Source organism: Caretta caretta, chromosome 5, assembly GCF_965140235.1.
Source record: "Caretta caretta isolate rCarCar2 chromosome 5, rCarCar1.hap1, whole genome shotgun sequence".
In the NCBI taxonomy this organism is placed as follows: domain Eukaryota; kingdom Metazoa; phylum Chordata; order Testudines; family Cheloniidae; genus Caretta; species Caretta caretta.
The window spans coordinates 58473719-58494080 of NC_134210.1; the positions used below are offsets into that span (position 1 = coordinate 58473719).

Below are 20362 nucleotides of genomic sequence, written 5' to 3' on the forward strand. Positions count from 1 at the left end.
TTACAAATGTGAGATGTCCACTGACTTCAGTGTGACTACTTGTGTGAAACAGGATTATTTGCATGAGAATGAGGGTTTGCTGGAATGGGATCCTTCTATGGGACTTGCCTTTCGCTTCAGTGATAGTTATGTACATGACAAAAATACTACAAGCTATATTGCCAATTGTTGCAGTACTATAGCATATTTATCTGATACAATATATGGTATTACTGGGTTTTGGATATAGCTACACATGGACAGATTCTGATCTCACTTGCTTCAGTGTAGATCAGGAGTAGATCAGTTGAAATCATTGGAAATCACTGGTGTAAACTTACTGTAAATGAATCAGAATCAAACCCATAGTATGTTATTTCTTGATAAAAGAATGTTGTTTTAGCAGATTTCAGCCGAAGCTTGATTGTTTATCACACAGGATCAGATTCTGATCTCTGGTGTAAATATGGAATAACTCCAGTTGGGTAAGTTCCATTGGAATCACTCTGGATTTAACTTTGAATAACTGAGATCAGAATCTGGCCCTTAATGCTAATCATAATTATTATATGGTTCTGTGGGATGCCCAGTAAGGTTACGATTAGGAAGTCTATTCAGAACAGGTTATAAGGTATCCACAAATGTTTGTAATTAAAGACCTATGCTCTGTATGAACAATTTTTTTGCATGCTTGCCATTGGCAAGGCAAAGAGCTCAATAAGTGAGTTTAGCAGTGTCTGATAATTTGGCACTTCATTCTGTGCTCTGCCTTAAGAAAGTAGGCAGAGCAGATAAGTTGAACCTTGCAGACCCCTAAGCTCTACCTGACTTATAAGACAAAGCTCATTTCTCCTGAGATCCTTATAAGCTTAAGGAATACTAAGAGCACATGAAAGGAACATCCATCCCCTTTTGAGAGGATGAAGAAAAAAGCCACCAGAAAGTACAAAAGCAGAATATGAATTGCAATGGTCCCACTTCCCTCACTTTGAACAAGGAACAGAGGGAGGAGAAGATGGCATTCGCCTCTCTCCCATTAGCTTCAAGGAAGAGGCTGGGATGCTTTGGCCTTTCCATCAGGGTTCTACCTCTAGATTCAGCTGGGAGACCTCACCATCTTTAGTATGGGTTCCTGGCTAGTACAGTAGATTTAGTTAGCTGGCTAAGAGGGTTAGCTTCCTGGCCAGTAGATATGAATGTGATGAAAGGTTGCTCAAACTCCTTTCCTCGGGACAATATTTATACAATGAAGGATGAGTGTCCTCTTTAAGGGACTTAATTGAGAGAAAGAGGTTTTTCATATAGAAATACTTTCAGGTACATTAAACTAGCTGTAGCTCCATTCTCCGTGCTACATGTCAAGTTAGTGAGTTTTCGTAAAGTTTTAAAGAGGCCTGCAGTTATGGTAAAAAGCTGTTGTTCAGGAGAGTAATTGCCTAATATTTGTGTAATTAAAAATAATCTCCTTCAAATGCAAATAAGCCCTCCTGAAAACTGAAACGGGAGCCTGCTAGTGCTCCATCATGGCAGCAGTACTTGGTGGGCAGCATGAAGCCACTGAGTTGGGAGTTTTGGGACAGTGGAAGCCAGTTGAGAGCTCCCTGCAGCTGGCAATGTGTGTGTATATGTGGGGCCAGGTCAAGTGTTTCCCAATATTTTGCATTAAAAAGGGGAGAACAGGCACCTGTGAGTGATGCTCCCTGCAGCAAAGAGGGAAGGAGGGTCGGCACTCTAAGACAGAAGCTAGGGGGCAGGGCCCCCAAATAATATGCATGAAAAAATGGGATACTGACAGTCTCCCACAAAATGTTACATCCATCAGAGGAGTCCAGAATGGGGAAGAGGGGAGCAAAGAGAGAAGCAACCAACCTGGCTGCTTGGTCTTTTATAACTCTCCTGCTTCCTCTGTTTTGCAGCAGGTAGAGGCATCAGGCTTCTCTCGAGGTATTGGGATGTCATTCTGAAGTAGTGACATGGAAGCACTGTCTGGTCAGCCCTCTTCCATCAAAGTAAGGGATTTATTTCTCCACCCTCCACCCCTCCAGTCTCACGGGGGAAAGGGGCTGAGACAATACACCCTATTCAAATGCCAGGTTTTGCTGGCACACACATTGTGTCCTCCTTTGAAAATTTGGTCCTTAATATTGACAGCTGAGCTAGTGAAGCTGTGAGGTCAAAAGAGAAACGTTCTGATAAGCCTTAAATACAGAAACTCCTTTCCTGTTATATTACTGGCAACATAGGAAACTCTATGAATGTATCCGATGAAGTGAGCTGTAGCTCACGAAAGCTTATGCTCAAATAAATTTGTTAGTCTCTAAGGTGCCACAAGTACTCCTTTTCTTTATAGGAAACTCTGAATCTTAATGAACTGATATTATTACAATTCATATGATTTTATAATATTATGCTTCATAATGTTTGTAAAGTTCAGTGCTGGAAACCAGGAGTTCTTGTTTTATCTCAACAACAAGTTCAGCAAAGGTGGTGACATTGTAAGCCTTCCTGCACAGTTCCAACCTAGTGTGCTTCAGCCGTGCTCTGGAGAAACTGCCTTTAAGGATGAAAGAGCAGTTCTGACTCCACACTGATTCAGGAAAAGATCCTGCAGGGTGCACAGTGGAACAAACCCAGTTGAGGATAGGGTACTGTCTGGCAGCCCGAGATGGCCATCATGCTGCTCACACTGCAGAGTAGCACACAAGCCATTCTTTTGAGGTTCTGCTTGGCTGGGTGTATAGTAGTTGAGTTGTGGTAATGGGGACAGATAGGAAGGAATGTGATAAATGCTATAACCTTGATGTGCTATACCTATACACTTTAGTAATCCTGAGTACAATGTGAAAGTAAGCAATACAAAATAGTCACAGATCTGAAGAGATCGCTCCACTCTAAAACATCTACCTATATCCCCTACCATCTTCCCCTCACCATCAGCCATGCTAGGTCTGACAGCTAGTCTTGGCTCCAGATGCTTATCTCCTTTTGCTTCCCCCATTCATGATCTCTTCTCTCCTCTCTTCTCTCTTCCTAGTTGGCTATCCTGCACTGTCCTCCTCCTTTAATGTCGGTTTATGACCTGGCTACTGCCTTTTCAAGTTCAGATCCCTTCATTGCTGTTTCCCATTCCATGTTGATCCTTTCTCACAGACTGAGTGTGTGCCACCATCCTCCAGAGTCCCCACCCCAGAGAAAGTGAGCGGTGCCTTCCATTTTAAAAGCTTTTGATTATCAAATGTAAAAGTCAGAGTATAAAAATCTGTGGAAAAGACCTTCTAAAATTAAATTGAAAAAAACTAAATTTATGTTGTTGATTTGGTGATTGGGAGAAATTCAGCATCGTAAAGTTTGAGCATAAGGCAATCTTCACTACCCTCACCCCTTGATCTGCACCGTTGACTTCAGTGGAATAGCTCACAATGTGTAGAGCTAAGAATGTTGTAAGTCTTTGCGGTATCAGGGCCCAGAAGCAAAACGCAGCTTAACTGAAGTCCAATCTTAGAATAATTTGATGTGATCTTAGAAATGTAGGTGCAAGAATGGGCAATATTTTCTTCTGAAAGGTTATGAATAATATGTGAGTAAAAGGAGCCACAGAGAAAATAACAGTACAAAGTATCAGAAAAGCTTGTATGATTTTGGGGCATCTGGCTTGCACATCTTTGAAGTGAAAACCATGTCATCAAACTGCTATTCAACTATGGCATCTCCTAAGGCAGCACTGACATTGTGAAGTGTGGTAGTTTAAAACCAGTGTGTGACATTCTTTCAATTTAATTAAATGCATACCCAGACTGCATTAATGCTTTTTTTGTAACATGCTATTTGGTGACAGTAAACATGAATTGTCAGAGGGAGCAGAACAGGGGTGATATGGTCTATGACTTATTTGTGATTTATGACGTTTTAGAAAATATTTTATAGGATCAGTAAGTAATCTTTCCTATCCTACACTGGGAGTTTTCTCTTTCTGTAGAAACATAAATGTGCTCCAGAAAATGCTATATTTATCTAAGAAACTGTGTGTTACCTGCTAAGTAGCATTACTTTTTAAAAAGTCCTTTGATTTTTACATTGAATGTCTAACAAGGGTGTAATTTTGGGATTTACAGGATCATTCACTGTCTTTAAAAGTCTGTTATTTTCTTTTGAGACCTATTTTTAAATATTCTTGGTTATATAAACCCTTAGAATAAGCCCATTCATTTTTAGTATCCAGGATTACAATGTGTAACATCATTTGAAGCTACTATTGACACTGTAAATCTCTATTTGCTATGGCTCTATCAAGCCCAAATTGACCTTCACAGCTGTTGGCCCATTGAGGTTCTATTTGACTTCCTAGGCTACAGAGTCACAAAGGCTGTTTAGACCCCTTTTCTTAAAGATTTGTTATATTCTCCCTTCCCCCCACACTCAGTAGCAGTTGTGGCAATGTATGTTGTATTTTTATGTGATTTGAATCTTGTCTTCAAATTCCTTCTCACTCAGTCCTCTAAAAAGCAATACTCCTATTAAAGGATGCGAGGTGGCAGAATTGGACCCAATAAATATTAGTAATTTAGCAGCATTGCAGGATGGAATGTATTATCTATTAAAAGTTTAGTATTTTTACTGTGGAAAAACTACAGTAGTTTCAATATAAATATGAAAAGTCAAAGATAAAATTACCGATATTAATATGGTACAATAGGTAAAAAAGATGTATAATTCTTGTCACAGAAAAAAATAATTTAGGCCCAATCCTGCAAAGACACTTGATGCAATATGATTAGTATGGGACCCATTCACTGTGTGTATAGTTCAGCACATGTGTAAATCTTTGCAGGATCAGAGGAGTCAGTATATAAATCATGACCAGCATTTTGTAAGGTAAAGTATCATGAGCTATACTGGCTCCTTGCATAATATTTTGAGTCCCATGAGCTGAACTGTTCAAATTTTGATTTACATTACTTTTACTAGCTGTAATATTTTAAAGTTGGTTTAATATGCACAGAGATAAAGGTCATTTTTGGCAGGTTGCACACAATAAATCATAGTTCAAATAATTTAATGAGGAAGAATTCTCACCTACTGAATAATTGATGGCATGATTATGAAACCTCTCTTGTTCCACAGGAGTAATCCTATAGTTTTAGAAAGTCCCCTAGTAGAGGTAATAGAATTCAAGTAATTCTAAACTTTATAACCTTGCCCCTAAGGATCATATTTTCAGTATTATTTACTTGCAGCACACACCGTGGGAAGCTACTTGCTAAGTCTATGACAAGGTAACAGCTGAAGCGAAAAGGTCAACAGACTCTTCAGTTGCATATAGAAGATGCCTGCATTTGCAGACTATGTAATTGTCTCAAAGTTTACAAAGGTTACACTGACTATTCACATTCAAGCTGTAATATAGGCACTTAAGATAAAATTTATACTCTGGAGAGCAATTTAGGGTAGAGACCAATACACATCACTTTTAGGTTAGTCGTAGTCAGCTTTCTTGTTGTCCTGTGAGGTGCCTAGAGTCTTCTACTCTAATAGAAATGGCAGGATTGGGTTTTCATTCATAATCTTTATTTTTTTGCTCTGTCCTTTTTGTCCTCAATTATTTTGTTTTTGTTTTTTTGTGTCAGACCATCTCATAGTTAAATTGATAGGTATCAGTAGGTGACTAATGTGGGTCATCTTCCTACAGAGTCACAGTAATATAGGAATTGCCTTACTTCATCTGACCAGTTGTCTATCTAGTCCAGCATTCTGTCCCTGACTGTGTTCAATACCTGATGCTTCAGGCAAAGATGCAAGAAACCCTATACTAAGCAGTTATGGGGTAACCTGCCCATAGGGGAAGTTTTATCCTAATTCCCATTGTTTAGAAGTTTGTTTTTATATCCCTTCCAAAACTTTTTAAGTTTTAATTTAGTTGAAATCATATTGCTGTAACTCTGGATCCTGTAAGTGTGAGTTGTTTGTTCAATGAGTGTCATCATATCTCTTTAAAGTGGCTCTTCTTCCTTGACACCATTTTCCTGTGCTTGGAAAGTTACCTCATAAGGGCAGATTGTGACAGACCCTTGCATAGGTGTGCATGGGGAAAGGAGTGTATGAAGAACCTCCCTTCTTGTTGCATGCCCCATGCAAGGGTTGTAACAATTGCAGACCTTGAGCTTGAGGGCAATTCATTCACTGCTCCCTTCATGCAGACATGGGGGTGTACATACTTGAAAGAGGTTGAGGAGGAGTGGGGTGGAGGAGTTGGGGTTGCTGGCCAGTCCGTAATGTAGATAATATTGAAACTCGGGGGGCTGATCCTGAAAGCCTTTTACATGCAGAACTCTCATTTAAAATCCATGGGAGTTCTGCAAATGAAAGGCTTGTGGGATTGTACCCATGGTAATAAAGATTCAGTTTGTGGTGGGGTGAAATTCCTCAAGCAAAAAATATTTTATTGGGTGACATTCTTATCAGAAATAATTAAACACATTTCAAATGGGTTGTAAAATGGATCATTTGTTTCATCGGGATGATGGCTGCTCCGTCCCTGATTTTGTCTTCCGGATAATATCTGTCTGTGTGTTTTCATTACCCAGCTGTTCCCAAGATGGTGTTCAATAGAGCTGAGTGAATAACTTATTACTAATAATTTAAACAAACAATCTTGTCTTTTTTTTCCTGTTTGTAAATTTTATGTGACAAGGTTGTAATTTTCTTGAGTTTATTTATTGTTCAAAATTATTCAATACATGATTTCTGTGAATTATTCTTGGCCTGTAGCTTGTTTTCAGTTCATTGTGAATACACAGTGCAATATTCATCCCATTTTGACTGGACACTGATCACATTGATCCTGCAATAAGTTCTGCTTGGGCAGAGCCCTGGGTCTGTGTGAAGCTTCATTTTTTCAGAGATCTGCCTGTGCAGAGTTCATTGCAAGATTACATATTTCTTTTACCGTACTGGATGAGCATAGTTTTTAGAACCACAGGCATTCTTTGAATACATCCTGATTTAAAATTTGATACTCACTTTTCACAAACATTCAAAATGCGCTCTCTGTGTCAATAACCATTCTTGTCAGCACATTCATTTCTTAGAACATGTGTGAATTGCCATTTCACAAGAAAATCGTTGGTATGTTGTGGAGAGAGATCTAAAAATAAAATTATAATACTGTTCTCGTCAGCTGAAGGAACTCTATCTAAAAAAAATTGTCTCCATTGGGGACCAATCCTGCAACATGCGTTGTACCTCTGGAAAATGCTGGGCACTCTCAACTCCCATTGAATTCACTGGTACTTGAGGGATGCTCAACTTGCCGCTGGACTTGGCCCTGAGTAAGGGAACTCAAATCCAGCTGAGTCTTAGATTGCTCTATCCTAAGAGAAAAGGATACACCCACATACTAAGGGAGAGTCCCAACCCTGAAGAGTTCACGGTCTCATTAAAACATGATGCCATAACTGGGTGTAATAAAAAAAAAATCTGAAAGGAATCTGGGAGAGAGGCTGAGAGAAACAGTAATAAAAATATAGGTCAAATATATACACACTAAATAGTTTAGAGTATCAGAGATCCTGACAGCGAATTCAAAAATATACAATAGGAAGTAGAATATATTTTAAACACTTGGAGTCAGTTTTTAGCAGGGAGTGTTATTTGTACCTACAAAATATAGGCCCAGCCCTGCACCGCTGAAATATGTCATCCAGTTTGCTCAGAATTATGGCCTGTGCATGTTTTGGGCTTGCTCTTTGCAGTCCTTACTCAGGGAAAACTGATATTTGGAAGATTGAATAGAGATTGCAGGATTGGGCCCAAAGGATACGAGTAATTTTGTCAGCATCAGGCACGAGATGAGTGGATCAGATGTGAATACAAAACCCTGCATTTGATAATTATGTGAATCTTACTGAAAATATGGTCCTTAGGGTTTGTATCATATTTCTCCGTGAAACGAGAAAATATCCAATTATACATCAAATTACAATAAAATAAAGCAAGTTTAATTAAAAAAAGAAATGAGTAGAATATGAAGTGTTGGCTGTAAGTCAGTCAGTGATTCGTAGAAATTGTTTCCTATATACTAAATACATCAACTTCTTTTATTCTTAAACTTTTTTTTTTATAGGTATGCCCTCTGCTTGTTTATTAGTTAACCTTCTTTTAGCATTATTCATCAGCTTCACATCTGGAGAAACAGAAGTAAAGTTTACTGGGCAAACAGAATTTGTAGTTCATGAAACTAGTACAACAGTTATACGTCTTGTTATTGAAAGAACAGGAGACCCAGCTAACATCACAGCAATTGTATCGGTAAGAAACTGCCTGTTCCCCTCTTTTTAAATGAAATTTGGATATCTGTATGAAACATTGACTGCTGCTGGTATGTTTTCTTTCTTTCTTTCTTTCTTTCTTTCTTTCTTTCTTTCTTTCTTTCTTTCTTTCTTTCTTTCTTTCTTTTTCTTTTCTTAACTGGGTCATTGCAGTGGGATGTATAGCTAGGTACCCTTGAGGATCCCTGTGGGGACTGTTTTGAGTCAGAAATACCCAAATGCTACAAGTGAGGAAATTTCCATTGGCTGTGCCAGTAGAAATGTTTTCAGGCTACTGATAGCTACTCAGAAAGCCAACTACTATTCCTGGTGGAGCTTCGTGAGTTTATAGGGCAGTATGATTTGGATTCTAGATGGTACTTGAAAGTCCACTCCCGAGTGTGGGAGAAAAGAATTTTTCCTTCTCCAGTTTTTCTGGGCTGAGGGAGAACAGCTGTACCTCTTTAGTGACTTCATTAATTAGGCATGTGGCTTTATTACTTCAAAAAAAGGCCAATTAAGGAAAGATAGAGAAGAGATTTGCCCATTCAGAAGGGAAATAGGAAGATCGATCCTGGGAGGCACCTGCTATGTAGAAGTCAGGACACAATGATCTGAGAGATTAGATTGTGTTTACATTGTTTTCTTTATTTCTTAGCTATTGTTAATCAGCCTGATTCTGCTTCCCTTACTCACATTGAGAAGTACCATACTTTTTTATATAGTCATATTGAAATCAATATGAGAATTTGCAGAGTAAGTTTCTACTCAACATGAGTGAGGGTGGTAGAATTCCCCATATGAGGGAAGATGTGTGCACTGAGTCTGCTACTTTTTATTTTGTGTAGATCCAGAGAAATGTGCCATGTTTGTATACGGTCACCAAACATTGTACTCTTCTGAGCTCAAACAATGGACGATGCATATTATTTGAGTTAAAAAGGTTAGAAATTGATGTTCCAGAGGACAGTGCACTGGGTATAAAATCTAGAGAAGGCATGAATGTCTTTGAAAACTGGTGCTCTTGTAAAACATGTAAAATGGCAGAGTTCTTTAGTTTTTATATTGAAAGGGGCCAGAATGCTATTACAAATATTTTCACATTGTTTTAATAAAGCTTATACTTTAATATAGCTATTGTTAGTTTTATAGAAGTACTATATGGCTATTGTGGTTGTTCTGAGGAAGAGCATTGCACTTGTGGGGAGAGAGACTGGAATTTGGCACCCAGAAGTTTCTGCTTTGGGTTTGGTCCTGCATCGATGACAAAATACAGAAGGAAAAGTTGACTGAAAACCCTATGATTCCAGTTAAACTGAATAAACATTTTTCATATAATTACTGCATCAATACCTTGGTATATATCCTTTGGCTAGAACAAGTGGAAAACAGTTTTGAAAAAACAGAAAACTAAGAGATTAGAAAATAAAACATAGCCCTATATATTGACAATGTACTAGTTAATTGCTTGACTTTATTGCATTTTAAATAAAAAGTTGAAGAAAGTTAGTAAACACTGTAAGTGTCTAGAGTGGTAATAGGCTTAATTTAGCATGTGTATGGATTGTATGATATGCAGACATGCATCTTTGTGGCTACGCTTTAATATATATTAAGAAGCAACAGAATAGTGCAATAAATGTAAGAAGTGAACATTAAAAAATTCAGACTCTTTTTAAATTTTGAAAAAGTGCAACCATTCTATAAACTGGCTGAAAAACAGCCGATTAAAATAAGCAAAATATGCTGCAATTTCAGAAAAGTGAAAATTTTGAACAACTCTTGTAGGAAGATGTGTGTGGTCTGTCCACACTAGAGATTTTTGGTCTTTTCAATAGTGCGTCAGGCAATACTCTTTCCAAAATTTTCTAATTGAACTTGGTTGCCTAAAGTTAGGCACCTAAATCCATAGTTAGGTTCCTAACTTTAGGCAACCAAATTTATAATGTTGGTCTTTGTGTACACATACCAAAATGCTTGAACTTTCTCACAAGCATTCTCAGCACTAATCTAATTTCACTGTTCCCGTTCAACCCTTACAAACAGCTCCATCTGCCTTTTTCCGTTCAAACTTTCAGTGCTAGTTTGGATGGTAACTTGAGGCATTGCAGCCACACTGGTTCAGTTGGCTTTCCCAGCTCAGTGCTTCAGTTCACCTGCACACCTAGCCTGAATAGCTTTGATGGTTCAAAGCAATAGGTTTGTAATTTGTCAAATGACAATCCTGCTTTCAAGTGAGTCAATGGGAGATTTTTGCCATTGACTTCAGTGGGAACAGGATTGGGCAGAGTGTGTTGCTCAGTGTTGACTGATCGCAGTTTAGCAAGAACATAATAATTTAAGAAATGTGGGTTTAAAGTAGGTTATGTTAAAATCTTTATTTATTCATAGCTAGCAAGTGTTGAAATGAATAATGTATAATAATTCCCATAACTGAAAATATATTATTATTCTACACAAATGGAATGACCAACAGGCAGTCCCGATTTAGAATGCATTGATGTTACTCTAGTAGAGGGTGCCAGAGAGTATGGTCTGCTTCATCTGCCAGAATTCTCTGTGTTGCATATAATCTTCATTACCTTGGAGAAAGAGAGAAGCAGAGGTTCCTTCTGGATCCATGACCATCATGTCACAGTACAGAGCACTCGGCTGTTGCATCTATACTAGTATTTGTTATACTAATAATGTGTAGTGTGCATGTTCTTGTAAATAGTATTTTAAAAATAGTGTTCCTATTTAAAATATGACACTGTGGTGCACTATGTGCAAGATAGTCACATACTGGAATGGATTAAGGCTCCCTGATGAGATCATGACTAGCTGTGAATAAGTGACATACTTAGTTTCTCGGGATGGGTATAGGAAGTTGCTTACTGTGTTGTTGTTGTCCTGTGCCATCTGTCCAGAAACACTTGGACTGACAGTAGTGAAGATTGAGGGAGGAGTAATATATAGAAAACATCATCTATAATACGTAAAGCAAAGTCAGAAGAAAATTATAGAAAGTGTGGAGTAGGTTAAATTCATATGTGTATTTCTTGTAGATTTACGGAGAAAACACTGGTGACTTTTTTGACACCTATGCAGCAACGTACATACCTGATACAGAAACAAACAGAACTGTTTATATATCGGTCTGTGATGATGATCTTCCGGAGGCTGATGAGATGTTCATGTTTTACTTGACATTACAGGTAAGTGTTAGTTTTTTTGTTCATCTGTTTCACTAGAAAAAAGACTTTGGCATATGTGGCTGCAGCTTACTTACTTACTTACTTCATTGGTGAATTTGGCTCCCCATGTCTAAAGCTTAAAGTTTGGACAGCGGGCAACCTGATAACCTTGTGCTACTTCTTAGCAGTTCCATGCACAAGACATAAGTTTGTTTACCATGCTTGAGACTTTCTGCAGAGGCAATATATTCAGCTATGGAGACTTTAACAGGGACTGTTTCCAGTTCATTAAGAAGCAAAACTGAGGTTCTGAAGAGAATCTTGTCCTTTCTTCCTTGTCCTGCCCAGAAAGACATTGCTTCAAGGGGAAGGGTGAAAAGTAGTTGGGAAACAGGATGATCCTCATTGCTTCAGAAAAAGACCTCCCTGGAAAAATATACCTTGAACAGCATGTAGGTAAATCAGTGTATATTGCTAATCCATGTTAGAATAAAAGAAAAGGAGTACTTGTGGCACCTTAGAGACTAACCAATTTATTTGAGTGCCACAAGTACTCCTTTTCTTTTTGCAAATACAGACTAACACAGCTGTTACTCTGAAACCATGTTAGAATGAGGCAACTATTGGAGAAGCTTGTTTTCTCCCTTTTTTTTGAAGGTTAACAGTCCATGGTAAAGTTTAAAGTCACTGCAATAAAAGTGAATCTTCATTTTACCCCTCTGTTTCATAGTTAGCACAAATGATTGACAGTAAATGTAAATATACGTTTCCCCCTCCTTTCCCTTTCCTTCTTCCCTTCCTCTCCCCATCAGTATTTAACTCAGAAATATAATAGAAAAGTCATAAACTGATCTTATCCATATATATATATATATATATACATGGTAAACTGCTGTAAACAATCTGCTCATGACCTGTAGATTCATATAAAACTTAGCTCCAAAATTTCAGCCTATACAGAATGCTAAAAAAAAAGCTCTTTCGTTTCTAGCATGACTGCATGCTTCATATCTAATTCCTTATTGCTATGGTATCATTAATAAATTATCAGGTATGATTAATGTCTTCAACATTTCTTTTGAGCATTTTATTGTTTAACCAGACTCAGACTCTATAGAATGTGTTTTCCATAGGCAGTAAGAGTGATTTTTGTGCATTCTGTTGACTTGAATACCTTTTTCTTGGAACTTGTAACCAGATACAAAAATACAATGAACCAATCAAAAAAATAAAAAAGCTCCAACAACAACAAAAGGAAAGACATACTCACACTTTGAATGAAAACATATTTATTTAAAAACAAGTTCTTACTGAAAAACTGCATTTTTTTAAACTGTCTGAATCGCTGGTTCACTTATCATATGTCTTGTTAATTTTAGAAACCATCTGCAGGAATAAAGCTTGGGTCACCAAGGTCTGTCACTGTAACAATCTTATCAAATGACAATGCCTTTGGAATTATTTCCTTCAATATGGTATGTTTTTACATTCTATACCTTAATCATTTTAAATAGTGTAAAGGGGTGATTTTCCAAAGGCACCAAAGGGCATTTATGTGCCTAATTTCCTTAGAAGTCTGTGTCAGTTGGGCACCTAACTCCCATTTGTGACTTGAAATCAGCCCAGTTACAGATTTCTTTAATATGGTTAAATATATATGACTGAAATTCTACTGAACACTATCAGACATGCTTTCATTGGGCTGCTCTCACACTGGGCAAGCTTGTGTGCTAGTCTTCCTAGAAGACATAGAACTTGCAGCCCCGGGGAAGGTGGGGCCTTGGTGGTTTTAAGCAAATCAGGAACTCCATACAAAAGTTTAAAGAACTGTAGATTAGTACCTATAGTGGAATTCACTTTATTTAGTGGTTTCATCACTTTGCAAGTGAAATGAGTCAGTGTTCTCCTTGTGCAAGTTGGTAATATACTGTCTTAACTCTGGGACCAATTTTACTCCCATTGAAGTCAGTAACAGAGCTCCCATTTATTTCACTGGGTGCAGCGTAAGACCCTCTCTTCTTCAAAGCAATAACATGATGTGTAATGTTGCTACGTGCATTTTAGAGAGCACAGTTCACTGCTGGTGTGAAAGTAAGTTGAGGACTACTCTATTGCCTTACATGGATATACACTCACTTATGCCATTGGTGAATTTGGCCCAGAGATATTGTGGTCCTTACTAATCCGTTATCAGTATTTTATACTTACATCTCAGAATCCCACACGGGCACCAACATGTTATAAATTAGTCAGTACTTCTGGAATACAGTGCTTGGGAGTGCCCTTTGCAGTGCTTCAGACAGAGTGTCACATGCTGCATTGTGGAGATAAGATGGGGCTGAACGGCAGTTGGAGCCCCTTAAAGAATTCTAGCTGACTCAGCTAGAATTCCTGGTAGTGTTCTAGAGGTACTCCACCACCTATTAAAACTTGCAATGCCTGCTTCTCCCTGCAATGCTAAGCTAGTTCTGTTGGCTTGTGTTGTGGTAGGGGCTGGACCATGGCCATGCTAGCTCTCCAGTCCATTAGTAGTGGGCAGTTCCATGCTTATGCTCTCAATCTTGAATGTGGCTGGCTCTTGTACAAGGAGGCCCTTTACTAATAAAGCACAAGAACCTTAGAAATAGCCCCAACTTGTTTTCTGGGTGAATTAAACTTTATTGACTGAACAAGTCTTTGTAGCTAAAATAGATTTAAAAACTCATATTTGTAAAATAATAAAATTGGACTACTTATGAAAATCAGTATCACAACATAAATTATGTCCTGTAATTTTAAAATCAATGTAAATATCTAACTATCTAATAAATGATTTTAGAAGGGAGAAAATCTGTTTTTAATTGGCTTAGGAACTTCTATAAATAATAATGATACAAGCCAAGTAGCTTGTATATGGTAGCGATGTTTGTTTCTAGAAAAAAGGGGGAAAAAAGAAAAAAGCACTCAAGTAACCACTGCTAATATTTTTATCTGAAGTCTTTCAAGCTTTTTATTAGTTGAACTAATTGGTTGCTAGGAAACGTCATACCATCAGGTGGACCAGTTTACAGATTGGATTAATTTGTTTGTGGGACTTTGGTATTTCCATGGTAACAGTTTTTTCTTCTCTCTCTGTTGAGATATTTGATCAATGCCTGATTGCCTGTCCCTTCTCTTCTCCTTTAGTCTGCATTAATCACAGTGAATGAGCCCACAGGTAGAAATGAATTTGTGCCTCTGACTCTAATAAGGGAGAAGGGAACCTATGGGACTGTGACTGTGACTTTTGAGGTAAGTTTATTGAAACAACTTCACACCTCAGCATACCTTCTTAGAACTGCATGGTTAAAATCATAGTCCTGCTATATATGTATGAATGTAGACAAAGGACTAATTGCTGCTGTCTAAATTTTGTTAAACAGGAGTGCTTTACTTGCCGCTTGAAAAACATAGTAGTTAGGTAAGCCAGCTATAATCTGAGGGACAATTGTTGGGAGACACTAGAAAACGGTAGATATTCTTTATAATTTGTATATTTAATCTCGGTAAATAATGATACAATATTTGTATTTCAGTTACAAGGTTTGAAAAAAAAAAACTTAGGAAGATAAACAAAGTTATGTTAACTTGCACCAGTGGAAAATAAGTCAGCAAGAACTAAAAATTGTTTAATAAAAGTTTTTTAAAATACAGAAAGGGTAAATGTCCTTGGAGGTGGGTCAAAAGAAGTTCTGAAGTGATATTTACAAATAAATGTTACAGTAGAACTTCACCATTTGACCTAACTTTTGAACACTTTAAAATGTTGGTTTAGGGTTTTCTGAAAATCTGGTACCTTTAAGATATCTCAAGCTTGGTACCCAAGAAGAGAGGCATGCAAAATCATTAGTTACTTTAGATTATTTAGGCCATACTGTATCTTGTATGATATTCAAATCTAGCAACATTTGAAATGTTGAATATCTCATTTAATTTTTCTTATCCACCTAAGTTTCAATTGTATACTTTAGTTTCTGCATTTCATATATAGTAAAACTTCTTTCATGTGGATCTCTGGATCAGTTTTGCTAGTTTATGGGAAAGCATAATTATAGAAACATAGGACTGGAAGGGATCTTGAGAGGTCTTCTGGTCCAGTCCCCAGCACTCAAGGCAAGAGTATTAGACCAGTGGTTCTCAAAGCCGGTCTGCCGCTTGTTCAGGGAAAGCCTCTGGTGGGCCGTACAGGTTTGTTTACCTGCTGCGTCCGCCGATTGTGGCTCCCACTTGCCGCGGTTCGCCGCTCCAGGCCAATGGGGGCTACGGGAAGCGGCGCGGGCCAAGGGACGTGCTGGCTGCCTTTTCCGCAGTCCTCATTGGCCTGGAGCGGCGAACCGCGGTCGGTGGAAGCCGCAATTGGCCAAACCTGCAGACATAACAGGTAAACAAACTGGTCCGGCCTGCCAGGGACTTTCCCTGAACAAGCGGTGGACCGGCTTTGAGAACCACTGAGCTAGACCATGCCTGACAGGTGATCGGAGGTTTTTAAGAGCATGCTAGACAATGATAGAGATTCCACAACCACCCTAGGCAATTTATTCCAGTGCTTAACTACCCTGACAGTTAGGAATCTTTTCCTAATGTCCAATCTAAACCTCCCTTGCTGCAATTTAAGCCCATTGCCTCAGAGGTTAACGAGAACATTTTTTCTCCCTCCTCCTTTTAACAACCTTTTATGTATTTGAAAATTGTTATCATGTTCCCCCTCAGTCTTCTCTTCTCCAGACTAAACAAACCCAAGTTTTCTAGATTAAAGGTTTTCTCGTTCTTTAATCATTTTTGTTGGTCTATTCTGGTCTCACTCCAATTTGTCCACATCTTTTCCTGACATGTGAAGCCCAAAATTGGACATAATACCTACCAAGCGTTTGATCCCTCACTCATTAAAATCAATGGAAAGAGTCCTATGGCCTTCAAAGGGCTTTGATTATGACCCCAATTGAGCTGTTGTAATTTTATATTCTATATTTAATATGTAAGTACAGTGTAATATGTGACTTTTTATGCAATTTATTGTTTACGTATTAGTGTCAAAGAAATTTTGCCCTCTATAGAATCAGTTGATATTATCACATAGCAAATAGTACAGGTACTTATGAAGTATCAGCTATGTAAAAATTCTCATCCTGCCCTAAGTAGCCTGTTGTTTGATTAGATTTCATTTGTAACTTCATTATAACTGCATAAAAATAAATAACTTCAATGTCACAAACCAGAAAAAAATGCCACAAAAGCAATTCCCACTAGAATTCTATCTCAGAATTTAGTTCCATCCAGATAATTATGTATAATAAATTATAGTCCGCATTCTTTCAGCTATTCAAAAGAACCAGTTATGAATCAGTGGACACTAAAGAGCTCTCATGGGCCCGTATTGAAGCAAATTTCTTCTAGTTATTCTTTTGGCCATCCATCCCTCCATCATGATTACTCTGATTTGTCCCATTAGACATTCAGCTAGATAGGCATATTTACCCAAAATAGCCCTTTTGTTGCAACTATTGCAACATGGCTTGTGAAATCAAAATTTCCTCTGCTATACCTAATATTTAGAGTTGTGAGGTAGGAGACCATTGACTATTCAATGAATCTTTGTGTATCCCACACAGCTTATTTCGAATATCAGACTGACACAACCATATTAGACTTGTATTCCTGTTTATCTGAAGTTACGTAAGCCTTGAAAATGTCTTGTATATTTGTTGATCAGAAAAATGAATTTTTTGCAGGTAGAAGGTGGCCCAAACCCAGCTGAAGAAGACTTGAGCCCAGCTAAGGGCAATATTACCTTTCCTCCTGGGAGAGCAGTGCTGATTTATAATTTAACAGTGCTCGATGACCAGGTAGGAACAAATTGGATTCATTTTAGAAGGTTTTGATATGCAGAAGGTGAAGTTGTATGCATCATGGCTTTGAATAATGAATGCACAAAACTGCTTGGCTTAGCGAAGGCTTTAGTGTGGTTCTGCTCAGAAAAGTGACTTTGTAAATACCAGCATTTCAGGATTCCACATTTGTTGTTTCTACCTTCTTGTCTGGCACCTCATCCCAGCAGCAACTGCGCATTTAATTAATTTAACTGCACAACACTCCTGTGAGACTTATTGTAAGTTTTTTGAGGTGGAGACCCTCATTTTGTTTTGTGTTTGTACAGCATGCAGCACAGTGGGGTCCCAGTCCATGAATGGGGCTCCTACCTACAACTAAAATACAAATAATATAAATACATATTTATTTAAGGAAAATATTATCCCCATTTTACAAATGAAAAACTGAGGTATGGGGCAGGTTAAGTGACTTGCCCAGGGTCACATACAAAGCCTATGACTGAATTAGGTATTGAACCCAGGTCTCAAAGTATAGTGCTTATCCATTATTAAACTGTCCCTCCTACAGTGATTTGTAAAATCTTCCATAGCAAATATTCTCTGTTTCCAAATAAAAATATATTTTTCTTAACCGGCTTTCTTTCAAAGTCAACCTGTAGTTAGACAATCAACTTGGGCTCTTTCCTTGTTTTATATTACCAGTTATGAAGGTATAGCAGATCATATTAACCCCTTATTTATAGTTATACCCTTAGTGATGCCTGTGCAATTTCATTGCCTTCAGTTAATGATGCATAAGATGGAACAGAATCCAGCAGTCTCTCTTAGCTGTGTTGGCTCTACATAGCTAACAGGTGTGAAAAGCAGGTAAATCTTATGTTTGTCACTAGAATAAGATGACATTACTTTGAGTGGACATAAGGAGCACATCTGTTGAAAGAGATTCATTTTTTACACAGACACTTTTAAGAATAGAGCAACACTTTGAAAATAGATAGCTTCTCCTTATAATAATAAAACAAAAGGCCCATGCTGGCCAAAAGCCTTCTAAACAGCATGAACACTACATAATAACTAGAACTATTCAAAATTTTTCGAATTAAAAATAATTTTATCCCAAAATGGCCTTTTCTTAAAATATGTGTGTTTACAATTTTTTCATTCATTTGACATTTTAATTTTTTTTTTTTGAGGGAAACCCCAAATCAAAAATTTTCCAGTTTGTTTTTTCTCCTCTTTTTTTCCCCTTCCTTTTCTTTCCCTTTTTCAATGGCAGAATGAAAAATGGTGTTAGGAGTATGTCCAGTGTCTTTCAGAGCAGAGCGCTTTAGAGAGAATGGGATTGGGCCAGGAAGAAAGGGTTGGAAGCAGTCCAGAGTCAGCTTCACCAGATACACAGTGGGGAGCATGTGGCTCTCCTTTGTCTTATGTAACTCTGTTTTAAAGTTCCTATAAATCCTTACTTCTAACTATCCAGACTATGCCTCCTTATCAGTCCATAAGACAATTCGAAAGGAAGAAGCATAGGTGAGGGACTGGAAAAAAAGGCAGATAAGGTGGGGAGAAAACAAAAACTGAATAACTTAAAAATATTCAATAAATTCACCAAAAAAATGAATAAATAAGAAACCTGTGAAACAAAAATTGTTCAGAATTTTTTTTCAAAAGCTCTACCATTTTCAACCAACTCTAATGATATTTATAGTATCAGAAAAGTTTCCTCTAGACTGGTATGCTTGAGATGCAGAAACATCTCCTCCAGGTAAAAATTAATATTTCTGTAGTCTGTAATACCAACATGGAATTGTTGGGTTCTGCCTAGTAATCCTTTGTGGAGATAATGAAGATGTGATTATTTAGAGACGTGTTCTCAGAACTCTATGACTGAAAGCTATGGTGTTGCTGATAAGATTGCACAGATGTAAATGAGGGCGTATTCTGGCCTGCAGAAATCTCACTTATGATGATGCTGATGATGGAAAGAACCCAATTTTACTATGAGAACCTACACTGAATGTGCAGGACTGGTAGTTAGAAAGACATCTTCATATCTGTAAATTGAGCACTATCTTTTATATAGATATCAATGAGAAACCACAGACATGGGGCTCCAAAATGGCACTTTTAAAATATTTTTTCGATGTAGAACTACACTTTAATATGTTTTTGTTATTCTACTGACAAAATTCTTCTTTATTATTGAGTGGTATGGGAGTTTATCTGGGGAAAATAATAGACAAGCAGGACTGAGAAAACTTTGTGCCAAATTCTTTGGTGAAGTTTGATTGATGCTTTTGTCTGCCACTTATGATCCAATTAACTGACCCAACAGCTCCGAGTTGCAGAAACATCATTTGTAGTTAAAAAGTCTTATATATTTTGACTGTCTTTTAAATGGCTTTGCAGGAGAGTATGACCACGGGTGGGCTAAAAGAAACATAAATGAATAATATCCATGTTGGTCAGACAGAATAACTGTTGTACCTCAGTATGGGAGAGCCGTGACTTAGATCTTTCAGATTCCAGGTTTGAAAAAGGCTGTGTCAGTCAACAACACTATGCAAGTTTTAGTGCCACAAGCCAAACAAGGAGTGAAATTGGCACTGGCTTTAAAGACAGCTGCACACTCACTCCCATAGTCCTAGAAAAGGATCCAAGGGTGGCCAATTAGCAAATGTTTATGAAAGAGGAGAAATACTGGACAGCAGGGAATTAGAACCTTTTTAAAGAGCTGAAGGCAATAACAGTGCTTAGAAAGGATGTGTCCACTTTATAACTGAATATTTACCATCAGCAATAACTGTAATTAATTTTGCACTGGTATTTCTTTCAGAAGTAAATACTACTTTATTGTGAGTGTCAGAAACAAGGATCAGATACAGGACCCAATTCTTTCCTCACCTACATTCCATTCCCATTGGCTTCACTGGGAATTGTGTAGGTCCATCTGAGAGCAGAATGTGTGCAGTTTCTTTCATCTAGTCCTATATGAATGGTGAGAGACTGAACAAGGTCATGTCCATTTGCTGTGCTCATAGGGCCATATCTCAGGCACTCT

General features: G+C 37.8%; 1 protein-coding gene across 6 annotated transcripts in view; it reads left to right on the plus strand.

Moving 5' to 3' along the window:
- ADGRV1 (adhesion G protein-coupled receptor V1) overlaps window positions 1–20362 on the plus strand; it is a 416951-nt gene that overhangs the window by 6005 nt on the left and 390584 nt on the right. For all 6 annotated transcript variants that reach the window (XM_075128570.1, XM_075128569.1, XM_075128566.1 and 3 more), the window contains exons 2-6: window positions 8099–8283; window positions 11330–11479; window positions 12838–12933; window positions 14624–14728; window positions 17206–17319. In XM_075128570.1, coding sequence (XP_074984671.1) covers window positions 8099–8283; window positions 11330–11479; window positions 12838–12933; window positions 14624–14728; window positions 17206–17319 — 650 coding nt within the window. The remainder of the gene's footprint in view (window positions 1–8098; window positions 8284–11329; window positions 11480–12837; window positions 12934–14623; window positions 14729–17205; window positions 17320–20362) is intronic.